The following is a 20,371-nucleotide window of genomic DNA, read 5'->3' as shown; positions in this document are numbered from 1 at the left end:
CCAGCTGTCCGGACTGTCTCAGTCGGTCACAAGCCTTTGTTATCATTCTTTTTCTATTCTTAGCTAGCCTTCTCATGATATCCTTTCCTCTATTCTTTTAGTATAGTTTTAATATAATATATATCATAAAATAATAAATCAGACTTTCTGAAACATGGAGTCAACATTCTCGTCTCTTCCCCCATCCCAAGACCCCTGCAAACACCACCACACCACACGGGTGTCTGCAGCCTCTGTGCCTCCATAAACCCCCACAGTGGCAGAGGGAGGGCAAGCACATGTGGTGAAATTTAGTCAAAGAACAGCAATGCAGTATCCCCGGGACTTCCCCCCTGCTGCATGGCCCCGGGAAACATCGAGCCATTGGCTGAACTGGTCCTTGAGGAGCCACAGGTCCTCCCCGAGCTGCAGCGTGCTGTGTCCTGGGCAGAATTCCTCTCTGACCTGTTTGCTGTTTCTTGCTTGAGGCTGGCACTGATCAGCCAAATGCTTCTGCATGCAAACACACAGTCACTGCCTACCTGCTCTAATTCCCAAAAGCCTTCCCGAGCCAAGCCTTTCCCTCCTGAACAGCCTCCTTCCTGGATTTACCTTTAACAACCTCCAAACTGGTGGTGATCTCCTTTGCTATCAGGCTGTTGTTGCCGTCTCTCCAGGTGACCTGGCAAGTGTAGGTTCCTTTGTCAGAGATCTCCAGGCTCAGGATGAGGAGAGACACATTTCCTGGGGCATCCTTTGGGATGCTGACTCTGTCCCTGTACTCAGACAGGAGAACCTGGTCCCCGGAGTCATCCCTCCGAATGATGGCACCTGAACCCTTGTCATGTGCCACAGTCCAGGTGAGGGTTTGCTGCACGAGGTCCTCCACAGGCACATAGGCACAAGGCAGAGTGACAGAGTCCTTCCAGACCCCTTTGATCTCACTGGGGCCATTCAGCTCCAGAAAAGCTGCAGGAAGAAAGGAAGATGAAAATGAAGCCACAGAGCAGCCAGGGTGAAGGCAGCTCCCAGGCGGTGAAGCCATGACAAGAGCATTGGCAAAGAGAACCCATGAGATGAGAAACACCAGCAGGCAGTGGGGAGTGTGAGGGTTGGGCTGCTCAGGGGTGGGTTAACCAAAAATCAGTGTGGCATGAGACAGATGGGAGCTGGCTGATGGCCAGGGCACTGACTCCTGCTGTGGGTGCAGCCTGGCTCTCCTGCCAGTGCCAGCACTGAGTGGAGCACAGGGTCAGAGTTATTGGATAACTCAGGCTTGAGGGAAGGAGTTGGTCTAAAGTCTAAGTTGCAGCTCTCTGGTCTCAGACAGTGTCTGCCCCCAACATCCCCCTTGGGGCTTCTGAGGAACAGCAAAGACTTCCCTCCTCCACTGCCTATTTGTTTTTCTGAAACACACCATTCTCTCAGCTTAAGCCAAACACGAGAAACTTAAACCACTGGGTAAAGAAACCTAAAATTCTTTTTCCTGTAAAAAAGCAGGCCATTGCCTTTGTCCCAGTACATTTCTCCCACTCTGAGGACTGAATCTGAGCTCATCCCAAAACAGAGCTGCCCCTGCCAAGCACACCCAGGCCCTGTGCCCAGCCCAGACTCACCGCTGCAGTGGAGGAGGGAGCTCAGGAGCACGGCTGCTCGCAGCATCTTTCCCATCCTTCCTTCAGGGCTGCTCCCCCTGCAGCCAGGCTGATCTGCCTTTCCCAGGCTGGGGTAAATCAGGAACACTTCCCTGCCTGGGTTTACTCTGTCATCGAGCATCCGGGACAGCAGCTGCTGGTTTTTCCTTCCTCTTTATCAGAAAAGTGTCTCAGTGACCACCAGAGGCGTGGGCAGAGCGGAAACCCTGAGGAAGGGTGCGAAGAAGAAAGTTTAAAAATTACTTCTAGGTTATTTTGTATTTTCTGCTCAGCATGTTTTTCCCCCTTCTGTTTTTTAATTTTTTTCCTTTAGTTGTTTTGATTCCCAGGCAACCATTTCTTCCTCTTTTCCTCCTTGTATTGCTTGCTGACAAATAAGCTTTAACAAAGAATTACCCACACACAGGTTTGAGAGAGAACTCATAGGGAGCTGGACCATCTAGGTCCTCACAATTCACTTTCTCACCAGCTTCTGTGACACCCACCACTATGCTTTAAGTTAAGGTTCATGAAACCCCTTAAATCTTTACATTACCAGTGCAAGACAGATGATTGTTGTAGGCCTCTTCCAGCTGAAATACTCTATATCACTCTACCACATTTAAGAGAGGACACATTCAGGTGCACAAATCTAAAGCCAAAAATATCCCAAGAGCTGCAGACATCCAGGCCACCAATCCCACTGCATCTCACAGATGGATCCTCCCTTCTCACAGAGCAATTTAGGTGCTTGGTTTAATTGGTTAATTGTTTTCAATTACAAGCCCTGACTGGGGCCATACATCCCTCCAGTGCCTTCAGACTACTTGGGAAACAGGTGAACATGGAGATACCCAGAGAGAAAAGGAGGAACTTGTCACAGTAGAAAATCTTTGAGACCGTGAAATAATGGTTTCTTTACTGTAACGATATATTACTATTAATTAAATGTTATAGTTAATCTCTATAATTCAGTAATTGAGCACTAGCCCTAAGAGAAGTATCTGTTTTCTACTGAAATATCCCTTTCAAGGGATTTTACTGCCTTTTGCTGTTTTCTACAGCTCTCAATTTTTCTTCTGCTCCAGTAAAAGAATCTCTTCTGCTTCCTTGCATTCAGCTGAACTGAGATGAGCCTTTGCTGTTGTTACACCCAAATTCATCATCCTGTCCTCAAATACAAGTAACCAGTCTAATTCAATGCAGCCAACCAAATCCCAGCCCCTGGTGTGGACACAGCCCTCCTGTAGTGCTAGTGAGACATGGTTTGGCTCTGCAGTGGCACAGTGGGATCCTCCCTTGTGGCCCTGTATTCCTCCACCAGAAATCTCCCATGAGATGTCACTGCAGCCTGCAGCCACTGGGACAGGGAGAAGCAGGAAAAGCTGCCATGGGCTGCAGTGTTCATGTTCTTCTTGGTCAAGGAAGGAAAAGATCACGTTAAGGTCAAACAATTGGAACTCCTTTGCAGGGAACAGAGCTTGCATTGTCTTGAACTGAGTCAAAGACAGTGGTTCGGCTGGGGTAGAATTAATTGTCTTCACAGTGGCTAATATTGGGGTTATGTTTTGCATTTGTGTTGAACGCAAGACTGACAATATAGAGATGTTTTTGTTATTGCTTATCAGTGTTTACACAGAGCCAAGGCCTTTTCTGCTTTTTGTGTGGCCATGCTGGTGAGGGGGCTGGGGGTACAGGGGAGATGGGGAGGGGACACAGCCAGGACAGGTGACCCCAACTGACCCTGCCACATGACATCACACTCAGCATAGAAAGCTGGGGGGAAGAAGGAGGGGGACTCATGGAGTGATGGTGCTTGTTTTCCCAAGCCACCATTACACGTGATGGGGCTCTGCTCTCCTGTTCAGACATACCTGTCTGCCCTGGAGGCAGTGAATGAACCCTTTGTTTTTCCTTGCTTGTGTGCCAGCTTCGCTTTCACTATTAATCTGTCTTTATCTCAACCCAAGATTTTTCCCGCTTTACCTTTCTAATTCTCTCCACAATCCCAGTGGTGGGAGAGTGAGCGAGTGGCTGTGTGGTGCTTGATTGCTGGCTGGGGTGAAAACACAACAGAAATGTATCACTAGCAGGATCTGGACCACCCAGGAAGCTGAAACTCAAAGTGTGTGACTAAAAAAGATGTGTAGGTATTTTTTAATGTATTTACATTTACCCTGTTGGTTGGGGGGAACAGTGGCAGGATAAGTTTTATCCTTTATAAAATGCAGCACCAGGCTCCTGTAGCTAAGGTGACTGTGGCAGCAACCCCTGGCTTCTGCTTTGGGCATCTGTGATACCATGATGCTGCTTTTCAAAACAAGAATCTTGTTTTAGGAGACAGCAAAACATTCTGAGCATGGATGGATGAGGTGGCATCACACAGCCCAGAAGAGACAGAGCCAAATCAGTTTTTCTTGTATTCTGGAAAGCTGTTAGCAAGCACACAGGAGATAGGAGCTGATGGCAAGGCTCCCACTGTCCGTGTGGGCAGGACTGGGTCAGGACAGTGCAAAAGTAGATCTGAAAGGAGCGTGCAAGAGGAACTTGGCACTTTCTCAGTCTGCACCCGCCACGCCTGGGAGTGTTCTGTGGATTCTCAGCATGTGAATGATAAGGGAGAGCAATCTTTCCGCCCCAGACACAGAGATAAAGCCAAGGAGGCAGGCAGCAGCCATGAGCACTGATGCTGGAGAAGGAAGGAAGCTGATGCTACAGCAAGGCCCCTGTGGTCACGGGTGACAAACTGGTGACACCTCAGGCAGCAGTGGGGCAGGGCCCCCACCCAGGCTGGCACAGTGGGGCTGCTGACTCAGTGCCCGCCCATGGCCCTTGAGCACAGCCTGGGCAGCAGCTGCACTGGGCTGCAGATTGCGCCAGCTTGTCACAGCAGAGGAGAAGAGAAGCATGTTCTGTATAAAGATCCTTTTTCCTGGCAGTGGAAATGATCAACAGTTCCTTACTGCAAGGAAAATCCCACAGAAACTGTAATGCCTGTGGTGCCAGGTACCCTGGGCAGAGTCTGCACAGGGGTGCCAGATCTGGGGTCTGCCTGATGCTACAGATGATCTGGGCTGTTCCATTTCCTTCTGTTCCATTTCCTTCCTTCCATTTCCATTCACCATCTCCAGTGAATATTTTAATCCATACCTTATGGAGCTGAGGGCCTTTCCTACTGGGCTCTGTGGAGAATATGTACAGGTGTGCCCTACATCTGGTGTATTTTTCAGCACACATGGTATTCTGAGCTTTCACATCAACCCTTTTGAAAAACCAGTGCCAGGTGCTGTTCTCCCACACTCTGGAAACAGACACCAGGCTTTCCTCATCACCCTTTCCTCATCCTGAACCAGCAGGAGCTGCATCATAAGACCATGCCCCAGGAGCATGAAAGGTCTTAATTCTGGAGAAATCAGCAAACAGGTTTGAGAAACATTGGCACAAACAGGAACACACACAAAGAATGTACAAGAAACACAGTAATCTTTTTGCAATTCTTGAGTTTAATTACTTCAGCATGTGGGGTTTTTTTGTTATTCAGTCTTCCCCTTCCCGTTGCAATCTTTCTTAGGAAAGTTGCACAAATACTTTTCCGGACCTGTACATAAACCAGACACATAGATTTACAAACTTTTTTTTTCTTTTTGCAATTTTTGTAAGCCTTGGTTTCTTAGCTTCTTTAGAGAGAAAGTGTATTAAAAACCCATGATGCACTCAGACCCAATACCTGACAGTGAGCTGCGCTGAGGGGAGATGACTCTGAGACAGAGGAACAGGACACTAATCCATCACAGAAATTACAGTCCAACCAGTGCAGGGAGTCAGAGGCACAGATCAACCTCGCAAAGAATTCTGTTCTCTGCATGGTGCTGTCAAACAGCACACCAGAAAAGCCTGGTTTTCACTGATTCACTCTTGGCAAAACTGTGGCCTTTGGGAAGGAATTAACAAACCAAACCTGACCTGGGACAGATGCAACATGCTCACCTCCCCTCTCCCTTCAGCTCATGAAAACTTGCGACTATTCAGCCCTTGACCTCAACAAGTCAGTGAAAGAAAGACTCTGAAGGCTTGAATAAGACAAACTTGACAAAAGGCAATTCAAAAGATGGAAACGAGAAGGGTCACGAGGTAAGAACAGGTATAGAAGCACAGAAATAAAATGACACTGAAGGTGTTACACACTCAGGAGCAGGACCTTCCTCTGCAACTCAGATTTGACAGTGAAGCACAAATGCAATGAAGTTGGGCCAGCACAGGTAACATGCATTATCTAGCAGGCTTCAGAATATCTACCTTGGATTCTCGAATATAAAAGAGCTCAGCACTTATTAGATCAGGAACATTAGAGAGAACAAAGCCTGCAGGTAGCCTGAATTCCTAAAACTGGAAAAAATTTAAACTAATTGTGCTGGCAGGTGATATTATCCAAGGGGGTTTCTACCTGCATCCAGGCCTCCTGCAGCCCCAGCAGTTTGCTGTCACCTCAGCACAGAGCAGGTTTGTGTGGGCTGGTGACGCTGTGACATGCTTGGTACCAGCACACAGCTGCTGCTCCACTGACACTGGGGCTGGGCTCCACAGGGCAGCTGCTCAGAGAACTTGGGAAACAGTGCCAAAAGAAACTTTGGGGGATGACTTTTTGGTGAAGTAGAATAGTTTATGTAAATCATTGTCAAAAGACTCAGATGCATCTGGTTGATTTGGCTTTAAGATTCCACGGGCAGCAACTGCAGTGTGAAACCTGAGTCCATACAGGGGCAGGGAACAAAAGCTGCTACCAGCAGAGACACCTTAATGTGAGTCAGTGCAAGGCACCCCAGGGCTCCCCTTCTCATTTCAGGGACAGCTGCTGGCCTTTGCTAAACATGAATCAGTCCTAGTGACTATCTCCAAGGACACACAACCTGTGAACTGGGGGCAGGTTACCCCGGAACTGCCATGCAATGTGCATGAGAAATCAGCACTACACAGGAGGGCAAGCACTTCCTACCACAACTCCTACAATCCAGGGCAATGGATGTGTGCTAGCATGTTAAAAAATAATACTCCACAGTTAAATGTCATTTTCCATAGGAAAAATGTTCCCTAAACCTAGGAGCAAATCTAGGAGTATGAAAGTAATCTAAGCAGATGCAAACAATCATAGCCAGTAACTATCAAAAAAAGAAATCTCAAATTAAAAACAAAATTTAAAAACAATTTCAAACAGTAGGCAAGCCACCTATTGAAGCAGGCTCTCCAAAGAGTAAAACCCAGGTTTAAAATATTACACACCACATGACTATCCAGCTAATAAAAACAAACACCACCCCCCAACAAAAAAACCCAGCCAAACTTTACAAACAGGATACAAACAGATTTCCTCTTGCAATAAGAATATTGGATAAAAAGTTATGGAATACACTGTGGTATGTTTACAGGGTTGTTGTTCTTCCCCTCTGTCTGGTGCCTTCACTCCACCAGCTCTTGTTGTTGTTGAGCTTGTGTTCAGTTCTCCCAGATGTGCTCCCTGCTTGCAGCAAGAGAACTCCCATTTGTCTGTGCAGAGCAGGGTCCCCAGGAAGCAGGTGAGGACCCAGCTCACACTTTTTGCTGCTCCACTCCTTTGGTGGTTATTCCATAGCACTAAGCTGGTTACAGATGTTCTATGAGTTCAAGAAATTTCTATCTCAGAGGCCTCATCTATGAAGTTAGCAACAGGACTGAGAAGCAGGAGTGGAAATAGTTTATACTCTCCGTTCCCATCTTCTGGGAGGAGAGGTGGATCACCCATCCCCAGAGTGTCCAGAGGCTCGCCCTGGCTTGCTGGAGCTGCAAGGGGCACCACAGTTCCACTGGCTGATGGAGGCTGGAGAGCAGGTTTCTCCTCCAGGGGAGGCAGCAGAAAGTCTTTCGGATCCTCTGCCTTCCCTGCAGCTTCACCTGAAGGCAGCTCTTCAAATAAGGAAAGCAGAGGGTTGGCCCTGTACTGGATCAGCTGCATATCTGAGGGAAAAACAAACAGTTCAAAGTGTTTCACCAACTGAAGGCTCTTATTCAAGGCAAGGAAACCTGGAGAGGTTGCTTCAAGCTTGGTGCACAGAAGGAAAGCCCAAGCTGGGCTGGGACAAACCCCACACCCCACGGCTGTCAGAGTGAAGCCAATGCCCCTGAGCCCGGAAACATCAGTGCCTGAAGCCCCTCCAAGCCCCTGACTCACACAGCATGCAATGGCAGCACTGCAGTGGAAACCTGAGCAGCTCTGCCTCTGGGGGATCACAGCCTGTGCAGGAGATACTGCCACAAGGGCATTGGCAGATCTGCTCCTCACTGTGGCACTTGTGTCACGTTTCCATGTGGAAAGGGACACAGGATGGGACCCATGTTTTCTGTGTGAAAAACCTCAGGGCACAGGACCGGCCTTTAAAGACTGAGGCACAGCTTCAAGATCAGTGAAACATCACAGTCTTCACAAGAAGCTTAAGCCCAGACCAGAGGAGAAGATATTATAGGCTACAACAATTCCATTTCAATACACATTTGCAAAGAGACTGGAGCTGCCACAGAGCTCAGTGTCCCTTCCTGCCCACCTTTGCTTCCTGCTGTTTCCCTCTCACTTGCTCCCAGAGCTTCAGTGCTCTCTGCCAAGTTTGCCATCTGAAACAAAGCAGACAGAGAGTTATGACAGAATGTTTAACAACAACAAAATGGAAATCTTTACTGACTGGTTAACAGAATTAGATGTGAAAGGAGGAGAAAAGAGAGATGGAGCAACTGAGCAGTGAGCCTGTCATTGCACACAAAAGCCTGCACACAGGAGCTCTCAGAAGGAGGCACAGTGAAATACAGACAAACTTAACTTACTAAACAAAAGAAGCTTCTGACTAGCAAATATTTGTTCTACCTTCCAAACCAGAAGCTTTATTATAATTGGTCTTGTTGGGATAACAGTTAAACATGATTTCATCATGTAATTGAATTCTGCAGGCACTGCTTAAACACAGCTGCATTTTACATCAGTTGTAGTCAAAGCTCTTCTGCCTGGGAAATCCTAGTTTAAATATTATTTCAGGACTACAACAAAAATAACACTTGCAAAGGTATTTTTTTAGCAGTATGAATCAATTTTAGGAACTGCACCAAGAGAAGTAAGTTTGTGCTGAACTTCTGTATATTTTCTGAGGAAATCCCACAGAGCTACGTTCAGAACAGCTACAGTATATTGCATTACAATTTCCATTTAGTCTTCCTTTAGACAGGCATTCCAAGTGTATGACTGCACTAGGAATGTAAGACTGGAAATTATCTTGAGATCCCTCCTATATTCCAACAAGCCAACATTGATAATTGAAACCCTGGAGTCAGCTGGACGAGATGAACCAGCAGTGCCACCCTGTGCCACCAACCCTGTTCCCACCCTTGAGCTGCATCAAGCAAGATTCAACTCCCAGCATCACATTTGTCCTCCCCACCATAGAAATCAATCTTACTCTTACATTTTCAATACCAGGGGGAGTTTCCATCAAGTTCATATCCAGGGCTGGCAGCTCTGGATTAAATGTCTGAAAATAAAACCAGATCATATGTCAACCAATGAAGTTCTTGAAATAAAACTGAAGAGAGCTCCTGAAAGGACTGCAGGACCCAGTGAGCTGCTCCTTTCACTGAAGCACAGGGACAGTGGCACCTTCATGGGCATTCAGCTGGGAGCTTCAAGCTGTGGCAGTAAACTGAAGTCACCCTATTTCCCAGGGATTCCAGGAATACAGCTAAGTTTCACTCCATATCATCCAGATGAATCAAATACAAGGATGTATGTCAGGATGTGATGGTATGTGATTGGGTTTGAGAAGGAGAAGTGAGGCAATTTTTTTCCTTTTTTCCCCTCCCTTTAGTTTTGTAGAACAGGAATCCTGTATGACCTGGAAAGACTCCCAGTACCACCTTGTACACTGTGAATACCTACAAATAATTCTAGTTGTAACTATTTGCTTTTCAAGATGCTGCTGACTCTTACCCATTACAACATGAACTCAACTACCAGCATTTCATGGCACAGCCTGAGCAGTATTTCTCAGGAACAGTGAGAAGGCACTCACGTCGCTGAATGCTTCGGCACCGAAGTTGTACTGCTTCCCTGACAGCATTGCTTGGAGCTCCTCAAGGCTGGCATCGATGCAGTTCAGAAAATCCTGAATTTCCTCTCTAAAAAGACAGAATTACATAGCACTGTAAGGCACAGCTGGCAGGCAGGGCCTTCTCTTGCCATACAGGGCAGGTTGCCTGCAATCCAGAATAGCCAAATGGATGAAATCACATTCCCATATCACCTTTCACTCCAGCTCTTTGAGGTACAGGTACAAGGGAAAGCTTCCTGAACAGCAAGCACAACTACAGCTACCAGGTCAAAAAGCAGTTCCTCCTTCCATACCTACTTCCTCCCTCATTTGAGTGTCTGGTGAATATTCTCAGATCCCAGCCTGTACACCAGTATCTGTGTTTAAACAAAGGTCTGATGGCTTTGCCCTGGGATGATAAATGATAAGCAAAAGGCTGGAAATAATCTGGGCCTGAAGGAACTCCACCTACTTTGAAACATCGGCTTGTTGCCAAACTGGACACATTTCCAGGGACAGTGGGAAGGACATGAGGGACAGTGAAGAAACTGAGAAGGCAGCTGCAGGCACAGTGCCAACACTGCATGTCTTGCTATGCCATGAGGAGCTCCTGTACTGAATTCCCTGCATGAGGAATGGGCAGTCCCAAGGCACTGCCTCACATCCTGCAGTGCCCAGGAGGGAAAGTACAGCAGGGCCTTCAGACCATGAGTGCTGGAACATCACCCCAGACCTTCCTACCTGCTGCTTACCACAGCAGAAGAGCTGCAGGAGCAAGGGTTAAAGCTCTGTTCTTGATACAGCTCTCCTGCAGCCAGAGTGGGGCAGGAACCCACAGCCTGCACCCCTGATCCAGGGCTGTGGGATCTGACAGGGCGCATGGGAAACAGCTTTGTACAAATGAGGGGCAGAGGAGGAAAGGTACAGTGAGATCACCACCAGGACAATCCATCACCAGGAACAAAGTGCCCACAATGCCAGCCTGAGATCAGTGCCCTGAGATCAGTGTCACTGCCTGCTGCTTGGCAGCACCTGGCAGTGACAGGGCTGGGCTGACAGGACGCACTGACGCACACACCAGCAGTCAGGCACACATGTTACCATGAAGGTGACAGGGACACTTGCCCTTTCTCAATGTGTGATGCCAACACTTGGCTTTTTCAAGCCCTGGTAACAAAGGTGTAGAGAATTCACTTTGTCAGTGACAATTCAAAAGCTAATTCCCTGTGTTCTGCCAAACAACACACCCTCCAGAACTCTGACAGCATCCCACAAGGTGACAACGGCATAACACTTTTCAGAAACAAGTTCATACCTGTCCAGCAAAGGATCATTTTGGTTTCCAGAGCTGCTCTCATTCAAGATGGAGTCAATTACTGACACAGGGTCCTCTGGAGCATTTGGCTGTGCAGTGTGGAGCTCCACAGCAGCCGTGCCTATTTCACTGGGTTTGCTGACATCGTTTACAGCAACTGATGGGACAGGTTCTGCACAACTTAACTCACTTGGCTGTGATACTTGACAAAGAGGTAAGCCAGGATCTAGAGCTGCCTGTTGCTCTCTAAAATGTGACCCAAACAGAAACAACACATAGGAGAATTTATCAACTGCATTACTATTAATTTCAGGTTTAGTATCTCAAATCTAAATAAGATTAGGCCAGTCAAGGATTCAAGTAACAAACTGGTCTTTAGAAAGAGCAGCAAAGTGGCAGATGAAGAATCTCTTACTACAGCTTATACAGAGACCATGTATCAGAGCAAAACATCTCTTTTTCCCAGGCAAAAAGCAGCAATATAGTATATAGGAATTAGGCAGGAGGGTAACTCCTAACAGACAGACTCTGGAAAGAAAAAGATTCCAAATCAGTTCGTATTTCTATATAGTATATAGGAATTAGGCAGGAGGATAACTCCTAACAGACCCTGGAAAGAAAAATATTCCAAATCAGTTCGTATTTCACTCTGGGCATTAACAACTAAATAGTTTTCAGTAAAATCTCTTGCCACGCTGAGAATGCCTTCCCTAGGACATGATTAGTGAGAGCAGTATTGAAACTGGAAATACAACTATACATCTTGATTTGTTAGCATTTGTATACATTTTGGATTATTAGAAACCTATACATGCATTCAGGTCCCTGCTCAGTTGAAAAGTCAAGTATGTGTTCATTTGTTGAACAGACAGAAAAGCCTCAGCAAATTAAACCTGCAATGCCCATGAGCCTGACAGGCCTCCAGGGACTCCTGAAGAGACATGAGCTCTGACACTGACCAATGCTACATGCTGCAGAAGGAAAGCCTACAACAGGCTGTCATGCACAAATGGACATTCAGAGAGACATTCTGTTCCCCAGAACCCAGATGGATCAGAACCCAGGCATAAATACTTCATATACTTTGGACATACCTGGCTCTGCCACTTGTGTGTGCCACAGCAAGGAGGCCATTGGTGGCATTTTCCAGGGTGTCAGTGATATCTCGGATTATCAGACCTGTACCATTTCCATCCTCTTCAGCTGCACTATGTTCAGAAAAAGCCATCTGCAGATACAGCAAGAATGAGTAAACCACAGGCTCTGACCTTTTTTTTTCTCATACTGAAGCCCCATTCTCCTTGCAGCTTCCCTTTCCTGTTCACATTTCATCTGTGACCAGTTGCACTGATTTGCACGATTTTACAGCCAGAGTGTTGCTCTAAAGCTGCTCATTACAAAAGGGAGAGCATTTGATTACCAAGTTAGGGCATTTGCAGCTATGAGGAAGATTGATATCACTGTGTATCATCCTGCCCAACCCACTGCCTGTGTCCCTGGGGAGACTTACAGCTTGGCCACTCTCCACAGGGATGCGGACATACTGACGACTGTACTTGGAGGGGGAAGCACCCGCAGCATCCGTGAGAGACCTGAGACAGAGCAGAGCTTTAGTTCATCCTGCCTGCCAGCAGGAAGAGCTGCAGCAGTGCCAAGGACAGGCAGTAATGGTTGTCATTCTTGCCCTCCCAAGAAGCCTGGATTTTGGGAATGTGTGTCAGGAAGGGTACTGTACACAGCCTGTCCTACACACACACTGTGGTTTGGAAGAAGTCAGTCATGTATGCACGTTTTGAGATTTACCATTTCTGATAACTGTGCCCTTTGGAACTGAAAATGTATAGATTATTCCCTTCCCACCTATTTTAGTGATAAGGAGGAAATACTTATATTGTGCTTGACTGAACTTCCATCAGCTTTCTCACGTTTGAATATACAAGTGATAAAAATACCTGTCACGCAACAGAAACTGATTTATCCCTACAATTCACATCTGACACTGGTCTGGGACCTATCAAGTAATTACCTTTTTCTTTTGACCCCAACAATATAATTTCCTCGCATCAAACTTAGTATAAATTGAAGAATCTAAAAGGAAAGACAAAAGAAAGCCAAAACCAAATGGTCAGCATAGCAATCCTAATATTAAATTCTTAATTCAGATTTTACTATAAAATGATAATAGTTACACGACAGAAATTAACAGGTATTTTAAAAAAACATTTGCAATTGTATTTTAAAGAACAAAGCAACAGTTAGAAACTGCATAGAAAAATTAGCTCACTTTGCACAGTTGGCTTTTTTTTGAAATGCAATATAGCAGCACAAGTCACTAGAGGATTCCAGACCAGAAACAGCTGAGGAATAAACCAGAGAAAATTTTTTTCCAGCGTGCGAACTCCTACAGTTTCTGCATTCCAAGTTCACTTCTCAAGTGGTCTAAGTGTATCCTGGTCCAAGATCTTTCACAGACTCCATTCCATGTGCCTGCAATCTCTCAAGTTCTGGGCTCCTGTTACCATGCACTGTCTCCACACACTGACATCCTACTATGACTTTTCCTTAGTGCTTTGCTCGTGGTTCTTTACTGTGCTACTTCTGAGACACTCAGGAACTGTGACCATTTTCTTTATGCTGTATTAATACAGCCTGTTCAGCTCTGTGTCATTTGTCATTCTACATAAGCAAAGAATGCCATGAAGTATCACAGAGGCAGGAATAAGGATGGTAGCACTGAAGATGCTGCAATGGTACCTTAGACAGCAGCTTCTGTTGTTGACTGTGCTTCTGCCTTAGAACTGCCACTTCTTTCCACAGGGCCTTATTTTCTCTGCAATGCAGAATAAATCAGAAGACAGAGGATGAACAGAGTTTACTTTATACGCTCTAGTTTTACAGCTTTCAAACTTTTAGAGTATCTTGCAGAACCAATGGCGACATTCCCTCTGTGGATAACTAACCCTCAGTTAATTTGATCCACTAACAAACTCTGGGTTAGCTTGACTCCATTTTCCATCACCAGCATGAAACACTCACTTAAAAAGGACACCCTCATCCTCTGCTGCTCCACCAATAATCTTGATCTGAGGTATTCCTTCAAAACCTCAAAGCTGTTGAATAAGGACTTTGTGTTACACTCAGCCTGTTTCCAAACGCTGACAGCCTTGGGACAGATCTAAAGGTGGTGCTCAAGGGGCTTGATTGTTTTTTTTAAGGAACAGAGAGAGAAAGGTATCTCCTGGACTCTGGCTGATATTTGCTGGTATACCAATGACCTGAATCAATTATCAGTGCCTATATGAAGGGGATCTGAGAGAACAGAGATAAGGATGTGCAAAGTCCACTTCCAGTTAGAAAGAAAACAAAACACCAACTGTCCATCACTGCATCCAACCCTATTTGTATTCAAAAAATGAAATGCTTTTATTGACCTAAAAACTACTACAGGTGCTGGCAACCAGAGTGAAATCTCAAGGCAGCCAACAAACACCCAGTCTAAATCTCCAGTCTGTAACTGAATTACAAAACCAAATAAGATTTAGAATGTTGAGTGGGGTGGAATGGGCATTCTTAGGAAAAAATACAGCTTCACCTGTTTCCAGTTCAAATGAAACCCATATTTAGCCAATCTCCATCAGATATAAGCAACATTCAATGCATAAGCACCCGAAACAGACGAGTCTACCTCTTCATGTTAGCCAGCCTGACATCCATGTTGTTCTGCTGCTCTCTCATCTCCTGCACCTCAGACAGGACTTTGTGCAAATCTTCTGTGCAGACCTTGAGATCCTCAGTTCTCACTGCAGACACCTGGAATAGGTACACACACTTTACTACAAACAGTGCATGCTCCTTGGTGCAGGGAGACTGCAGCCAGTCTGCAGGGCAGGACCAAGCCCCATTACAAGACCATGTAAGACTGCAATGGCACAAAACACCACAACTGCTACAGGTGACAATCCTTAGGACAGGCTGCACTGTATGAACAAAACAAGATACCAATGAAAACACGAGATTAGCACTTTGTACCTGGAGACAGTAGATTCATGACTGTAATTCACAATAAAAACCATTCACTGCAAAGGGCATTCCCTGGGGGTTCCCTGCCAGGCCCGATGACAGTTTGCCCTCTAGTGTCACAGAGTGAACACCAGCCAAAAAAACCCCACAGCTGATAGTGGAAGAACAAGATGACCACATTCCTTCTAGGTGTGGGTAAATCTGCCAGCAGAGTAACAAATTTCCAGTAAGTTACCAGGAGATGAAGGTGTCTAGTTAGCTGCATCCTACTCAATCTGAAAATGTATCCCACACCAGTTGAATTGCAGAGTCCCCTATTGGTGTTTCCTCTGCTACCCCTCTGCTCAGTGCATTCCAGAGTTACGGAGACTTCTCTGCAGAAGGAAGAGTCCAAACCATTCTTCTGCTCACAGCACAATCTGTGAATGCTGCTGCTTCAAATGATAGTGGAAAAGCCATCAGAGAGCAAAAAGTTCACCATCTCCTTCCTGCACTTCTATATTAAACATTTTCCAGTTCCTTCAGCAATTCTCTCTGCAGCAGAAGCATTGTTGGCTGCAACACAATTCAGGACTTTGAAAAAGACAGGTCTATAATGCATCACATGCACATGTCTGAATAACACATCCAGGTTTTGTGGACATAATTTTGAACATCATTTTGCCAAATATTGACTATAATTGAGCCACACGAAGTTGTACCAGCCTGCTGGGAGTTTTCTTGTTACTCTGCTAAATTCCAAGGAGGATGTGAAAGTATCTCATGTGGATTCCATGGGGGAGATGAAAGCACCAATGTGGCATTGGCCTGCTGAGGAGCGAGATAACTTCTATGCAGGTTGGCTCACACATCTTGTCTTCCAAAGGGGAGTGGAATGGTCAGAAATGAACCAAAGGTGTTATAAACGAACATCCCATCCCTTTGTGCTGGAACAGAACACATCTGTTGTGCAATCACTTCTCAGACATGACTAATTACTTTCTTGACACAATCCTATGGTGCAAAGGATGAACTGAAGGGTCTGACAGTTCTCCTCCCTGTCTGCAGTCTAGATGCTCTGCTGTTTGCTGCAGGTAATAAATTATGCTAATATACACAAGGTGCATCCCAAATGGAATTCAAGGCTGTCTGATTTCTCTTCAGCACATTACCCCTTTGTGGGAAGACAACCAAAACTTGTAGAAGTGGGTGGAAATTCCAAATGGAGCCATCTGGCCTCCAAAAAAACAAGAGCCAATATAAATTCTGCCCAAGTACAAGGAACTGCTCTTCAGAGTCCCCAACTGGCTAATCAGGGTGCCCAGTCCCTGGGTGCTGAGGCACTGGCACGGGCTGCCCAGGGAAACCTGGCTGTCCCATTCCCAACCCTGGCTGGATGGGGCTTGGAGCAGCCTGGTCTAGTGAGAGGTGTCCCTGCTCATGGCACTGGGTGGAACAAGATGAGCTCTAAGGTGCCAACTCAAACCAGTCTGGTATTCTGTGAAGACACACAGGGTGTCTGCACACCAGCAGAGCTAAAAGTGAAAGGGAGGAAGCAAAGCAAGTCTTGCATTCAAACCTGCATTCCAGACAGAGGCTTGAAATACAGTTTAGAGTCAATACTGGAATATGGTCCCATTCCAGGCAGTAGAAGAGCAAGGAAATTAATGACTGCTTTGCAAAAAAAAAAATCACCAACATTTCCTGTGCAACAAAGAATATCTCTCACCAACCTATTCAACACTTCACACGAATATCCTTGGCACCGAGCAGAGCTTTTGTCTTTCCATCTAGAACACTCCACCCAGTGCACCACCCCTGGGACACATGGTGCCACACCTGACGTCAGGGTGCGCCTGCCCTGCCAGGCGTGCAGGCTGGGACACGCTGGGCACAGCAGCAGGGGGGGACGGGCCCCAGGCAGTGCCACTCCATTGATCATGGCTCCCAGCAGGGGCAGCTCAGTGAGGAATCAATCCAAACATCATTGTGCCTCTCCAGCCTATGCTGGGCTTTTATTGCCCTGGGCAATGCAACCACACCTGACAACAGCCTAAAGAAAAGATCCTGCTGTTCAAATGTCAACGTGATGTATCATGATACTCTCTTCCTCAGGATATTATGGGCTGTAATGTGCCAATAGAGGATAAATATCTGTGCAGAAACAGGTCACACAAGGCCTGAATGGACAAAAGAAAAGCAGAAAGTGCTCATAAGGATGTAGCTTAGTGGTAACACAGTTTTGGAGGAGCAATATACTTTAAGCAAACTCATCCAAATGAACTGGTTACTGATGTCCCTGCTAATTTATAACAAGTGCCAAATGGGAATGTATTTTTTTTTTTTGCTCCTTTTACTTTGTGCCTTTCTCAGAGCTGGAGATGCTGATAGAACTGCAGACCATGCTAAGCTGCAATGAGGGATATGAACTCTGTGGATTTGATGATGGTGCAGAACATGGTCCTACCCCAGTTCAGAACCAAGAGCAGAGCAGGTTTTGTCTAAGCATTGGCACAAGGAGGCCCAGCCAAGCACTGGCCTGGCATGGTGAGGGAGCTACCTTGGTTCCCATGGTATTTGCTGGCTGTGTTTGGAACACCCATATGAACTCCTGATAAGCCACTTTTTGTTACTAAGTGAAGTAAACATGTGCTTAGACTGTACCTTGCGCTTGATGTTCTCCAGTAAATGTGCCTTCCCTTGCTTGAAGAAAGGGTGCTGGAACTCAATGACTGAGCTTTTCTCTGCTGTAATGATACCATTCTCCAGAGCAATCACCTTCCTGAAGCCATCTGTGGAGAGGAAACCAACAAAGCCATTTCTTCCAATTGAAAGCTGACTTGGAATACATACAGCTTAAGAAAAGTCCAGTGCTACCAAAACACCCACTGCACTACAGTTACTGGGAGCAGAAACTATGAAAAATAGCCGAGGTAGTTTTCATAGAAACTATGAAAAATAGCCATTGATGCTCAATGATTTCATTACACAGCTAGAGGATATGTCCACTGTCTGCCCTGGCAGGCTGCACATGCAGCTGCACAGCAGAGGCCAGCCATGACCAAACCATCACAGCCACGTAAAAGCCTTCACAACAGTTAGTTAGAAATTAGATTTATTATGACATCTTGAATAGAATCACGTCCCAGCGGATGCAGAGGAGTGGTACACTTTCCCTTTTATCCCTGACAACCATGGTCTACAGAATAAAGCAAGGCAGAGAAGTTAATTCCTTGCCTGCCTATGCAAACACCTGCAGCAGAGCAGCTTCTTCATACTAGACTGCCTGCACAAAGTAAGGTATTGCCAGCTCTATTTCCATCACTGCTCAAACACCACAGGGCAGATGCATGATTCAGCTGACAGGCCAATCCACGTCTCTCCTCAGTCAAGGTTTTAACACAATTAATGCACTCCAACTATTATTAGAAAGCCAGGATAGATCCAGTAGGAAAAGGAGGTGGCCACTGCATTGTATAGCTACATAGGAATATTTGCTTTTTTTTTCATTTATCCTGGCTACAAAGGAAGAGATTGTTTCTTTGGATTATCCTCTGTCACTCAAGTGATGGATCTTACAAACACAAGCACAGGACATGAACAGAAGCATCTACCCTCTGCCCAGAGACTAAACAGATGTGCTACAGGTTACAAAACCTACACAGGCATCAGCTAGAGAGATCAGGCAAACCTACTGGGCAACGTCAGAGAGCTCCTCCCTCTCAGTCTGAAATTCTAAGGCAGCACCTCCCATGCTGTTTGTCCCTCCACTGCTTCCAGAAGCTTCTGCAGTTATTCCTGTTGGTTGCTGCAGCCCTGTATGCTGCACTGTGCCCTTGAGCCACCCTCACTGCACCCCTGTGCCTGGCCACACTGCACATGTGCCGTGCAATGCTGCCACACGATGCTCTCAAGTTGAGCAGAGAAAACATAATGAGAAACGTAGTGCAGGACTGATCTGGTTCCAACACAGCAAAGTAGGCAACAGCAGTGGTAGCCCCAAAATCCAGGCAATTTTTCTTCACATTCTGGGTGTAAGGGTGCACACACAGCCTCTACTCCCCTGGGTACACACCTGCTTGCTGCAAGAGCAATGCTGGAACTCAGGGAACCTCATGCTACCTCTAGGCACCAGCACATATTCTTACAGCTGTTACTCTAAAGCACTTGGAGCTAAAACACAAAAACCCAACACTGAACCACGCTCTACCATCAGTCTTTTCTTTTGTAAAGCAAACTTAAGGCCAGGGCTTGGGTTTTTAGGGATGAAAAACTTGCCAAGTCCGTTTGCTTGTTTAAAGAAATGCAAACCAAAGCCCAGCAGCCATGAACTTGGCAGACAGAGTGCAGAGGAAGCGCTGATGCTTACACATGTTGAGCTGCCGTATGAAGCTGGAGATATTGTTGTGTTTGAAGTACTTGGGGAGCAGCTCCTTGGCAAACCTCTGCTCATCCAGAATGCAGAAATTCTCGCCATTCTAGGAAACAAGCAGAAGTAACAGTTAGTGAATAAGCACAGCTTTTCTAAGGTGTTGCTCTTAAGTGAAGGTGATAAATCAGCAAAGACCGTTCTGACAGCAGAGAAAGGCAAAAGACTTCACCAAGTGAACTGTCTGTGGGAACCCTTGGGACTGCACTAAAGTTTGAGTTCAAAGACACAATTACATAGAACACTTCTACTGAACAAGCACTTTTCTTAAAGCCCTGACACACTGATCTTAATTAAAAACAAAATTTTTCTAAAAACCCACTCCCTTTGTCCCCAGTAAACATAAGCATTGCACAAGCCAAATGGAATTCATGCCACTAAAGAGATTGCATCTCCTTTCATCAGCCTGCCCAGCTCCTGACAAGATTCTTCCATTGTACGTGCTATGTCATCACTAAAAATAACCACGTAACGTTGCTCAGTTACCAGAAGTTCAGACAACACAACCCAGTGGTGACCAGGGGTAAGTGTGACACCAGCAGTGCCAGATTTTTAATATGCTCAAGACCAAACTTCCTGGAAACAGGAAGAGCTTTTTGCATCACTTTTATCTTGTTCATAAAAAGGAAAAAAATACTGCGTTTCTTTTCATCTTTGTCTTTTTAAAGGCAAACGGCTGGGAAAAAAGTGGAGAAAAACCCTATGGACTTAAAAATGACAGGGAACAAAACGAAACGCAGTGCGCGTCTGGGGTGCCTGGCCAGTGTGTCCGTGCCCTGTGCCCGCGGGGCACATCCGTCCCCGCTCCGGAAGGAAAGCGGACAGTTAATGGCTCCTGACAGCGTCCTTGCACGGCTCAGAGCGCTGAGCGGGGATTCGGGACCGTCCCCGGGGATGTCCCGCTGCGCCAGCCCCG

General features: G+C 46.1%; 2 protein-coding genes across 2 annotated transcripts in view; both read right to left on the bottom strand.

The window, feature by feature from the left end:
• The window catches only part of LOC102039270 (V-set and immunoglobulin domain-containing protein 4), a 7,517-nt gene extending 5,762 nt beyond the window's left edge, over positions 1–1,755 (bottom strand). The window contains 2 exon segments of the mRNA XM_031062684.1: positions 465–948; positions 1,596–1,755. Of these exon segments, the coding sequence (XP_030918544.1) occupies positions 465–948; positions 1,596–1,755 (644 nt within the window).
• A 3,341-nt stretch (positions 1,756–5,096) lies between these two features.
• The window catches only part of LOC102034192 (heat shock factor protein 3-like), a 16,851-nt gene continuing 1,576 nt past the window's right edge, over positions 5,097–20,371 (bottom strand). The window contains exons 2-13 of the mRNA XM_005427817.2: positions 19,396–19,504; positions 17,691–17,818; positions 14,713–14,837; positions 13,782–13,857; positions 13,054–13,115; positions 12,538–12,619; positions 12,122–12,255; positions 11,028–11,273; positions 9,695–9,800; positions 9,092–9,157; positions 8,186–8,252; positions 5,097–7,601 (exon numbers count right to left, since the gene is read on the bottom strand). Coding sequence (XP_005427874.2) covers positions 7,270–7,601; positions 8,186–8,252; positions 9,092–9,157; positions 9,695–9,800; positions 11,028–11,273; positions 12,122–12,255; positions 12,538–12,619; positions 13,054–13,115; positions 13,782–13,857; positions 14,713–14,837; positions 17,691–17,818; positions 19,396–19,504 — 1,533 coding nt within the window. The 3' untranslated portion in view covers positions 5,097–7,269. The remainder of the gene's footprint in view (positions 7,602–8,185; positions 8,253–9,091; positions 9,158–9,694; positions 9,801–11,027; positions 11,274–12,121; positions 12,256–12,537; positions 12,620–13,053; positions 13,116–13,781; positions 13,858–14,712; positions 14,838–17,690; positions 17,819–19,395; positions 19,505–20,371) is intronic.

Source organism: Geospiza fortis, unplaced genomic scaffold (genome assembly GCF_000277835.1).
Source record: "Geospiza fortis unplaced genomic scaffold, GeoFor_1.0 scaffold874, whole genome shotgun sequence".
Lineage (NCBI taxonomy): Eukaryota > Metazoa > Chordata > Aves > Passeriformes > Thraupidae > Geospiza > Geospiza fortis.
This window is presented reverse-complemented; position numbering and strand designations above follow the sequence as displayed.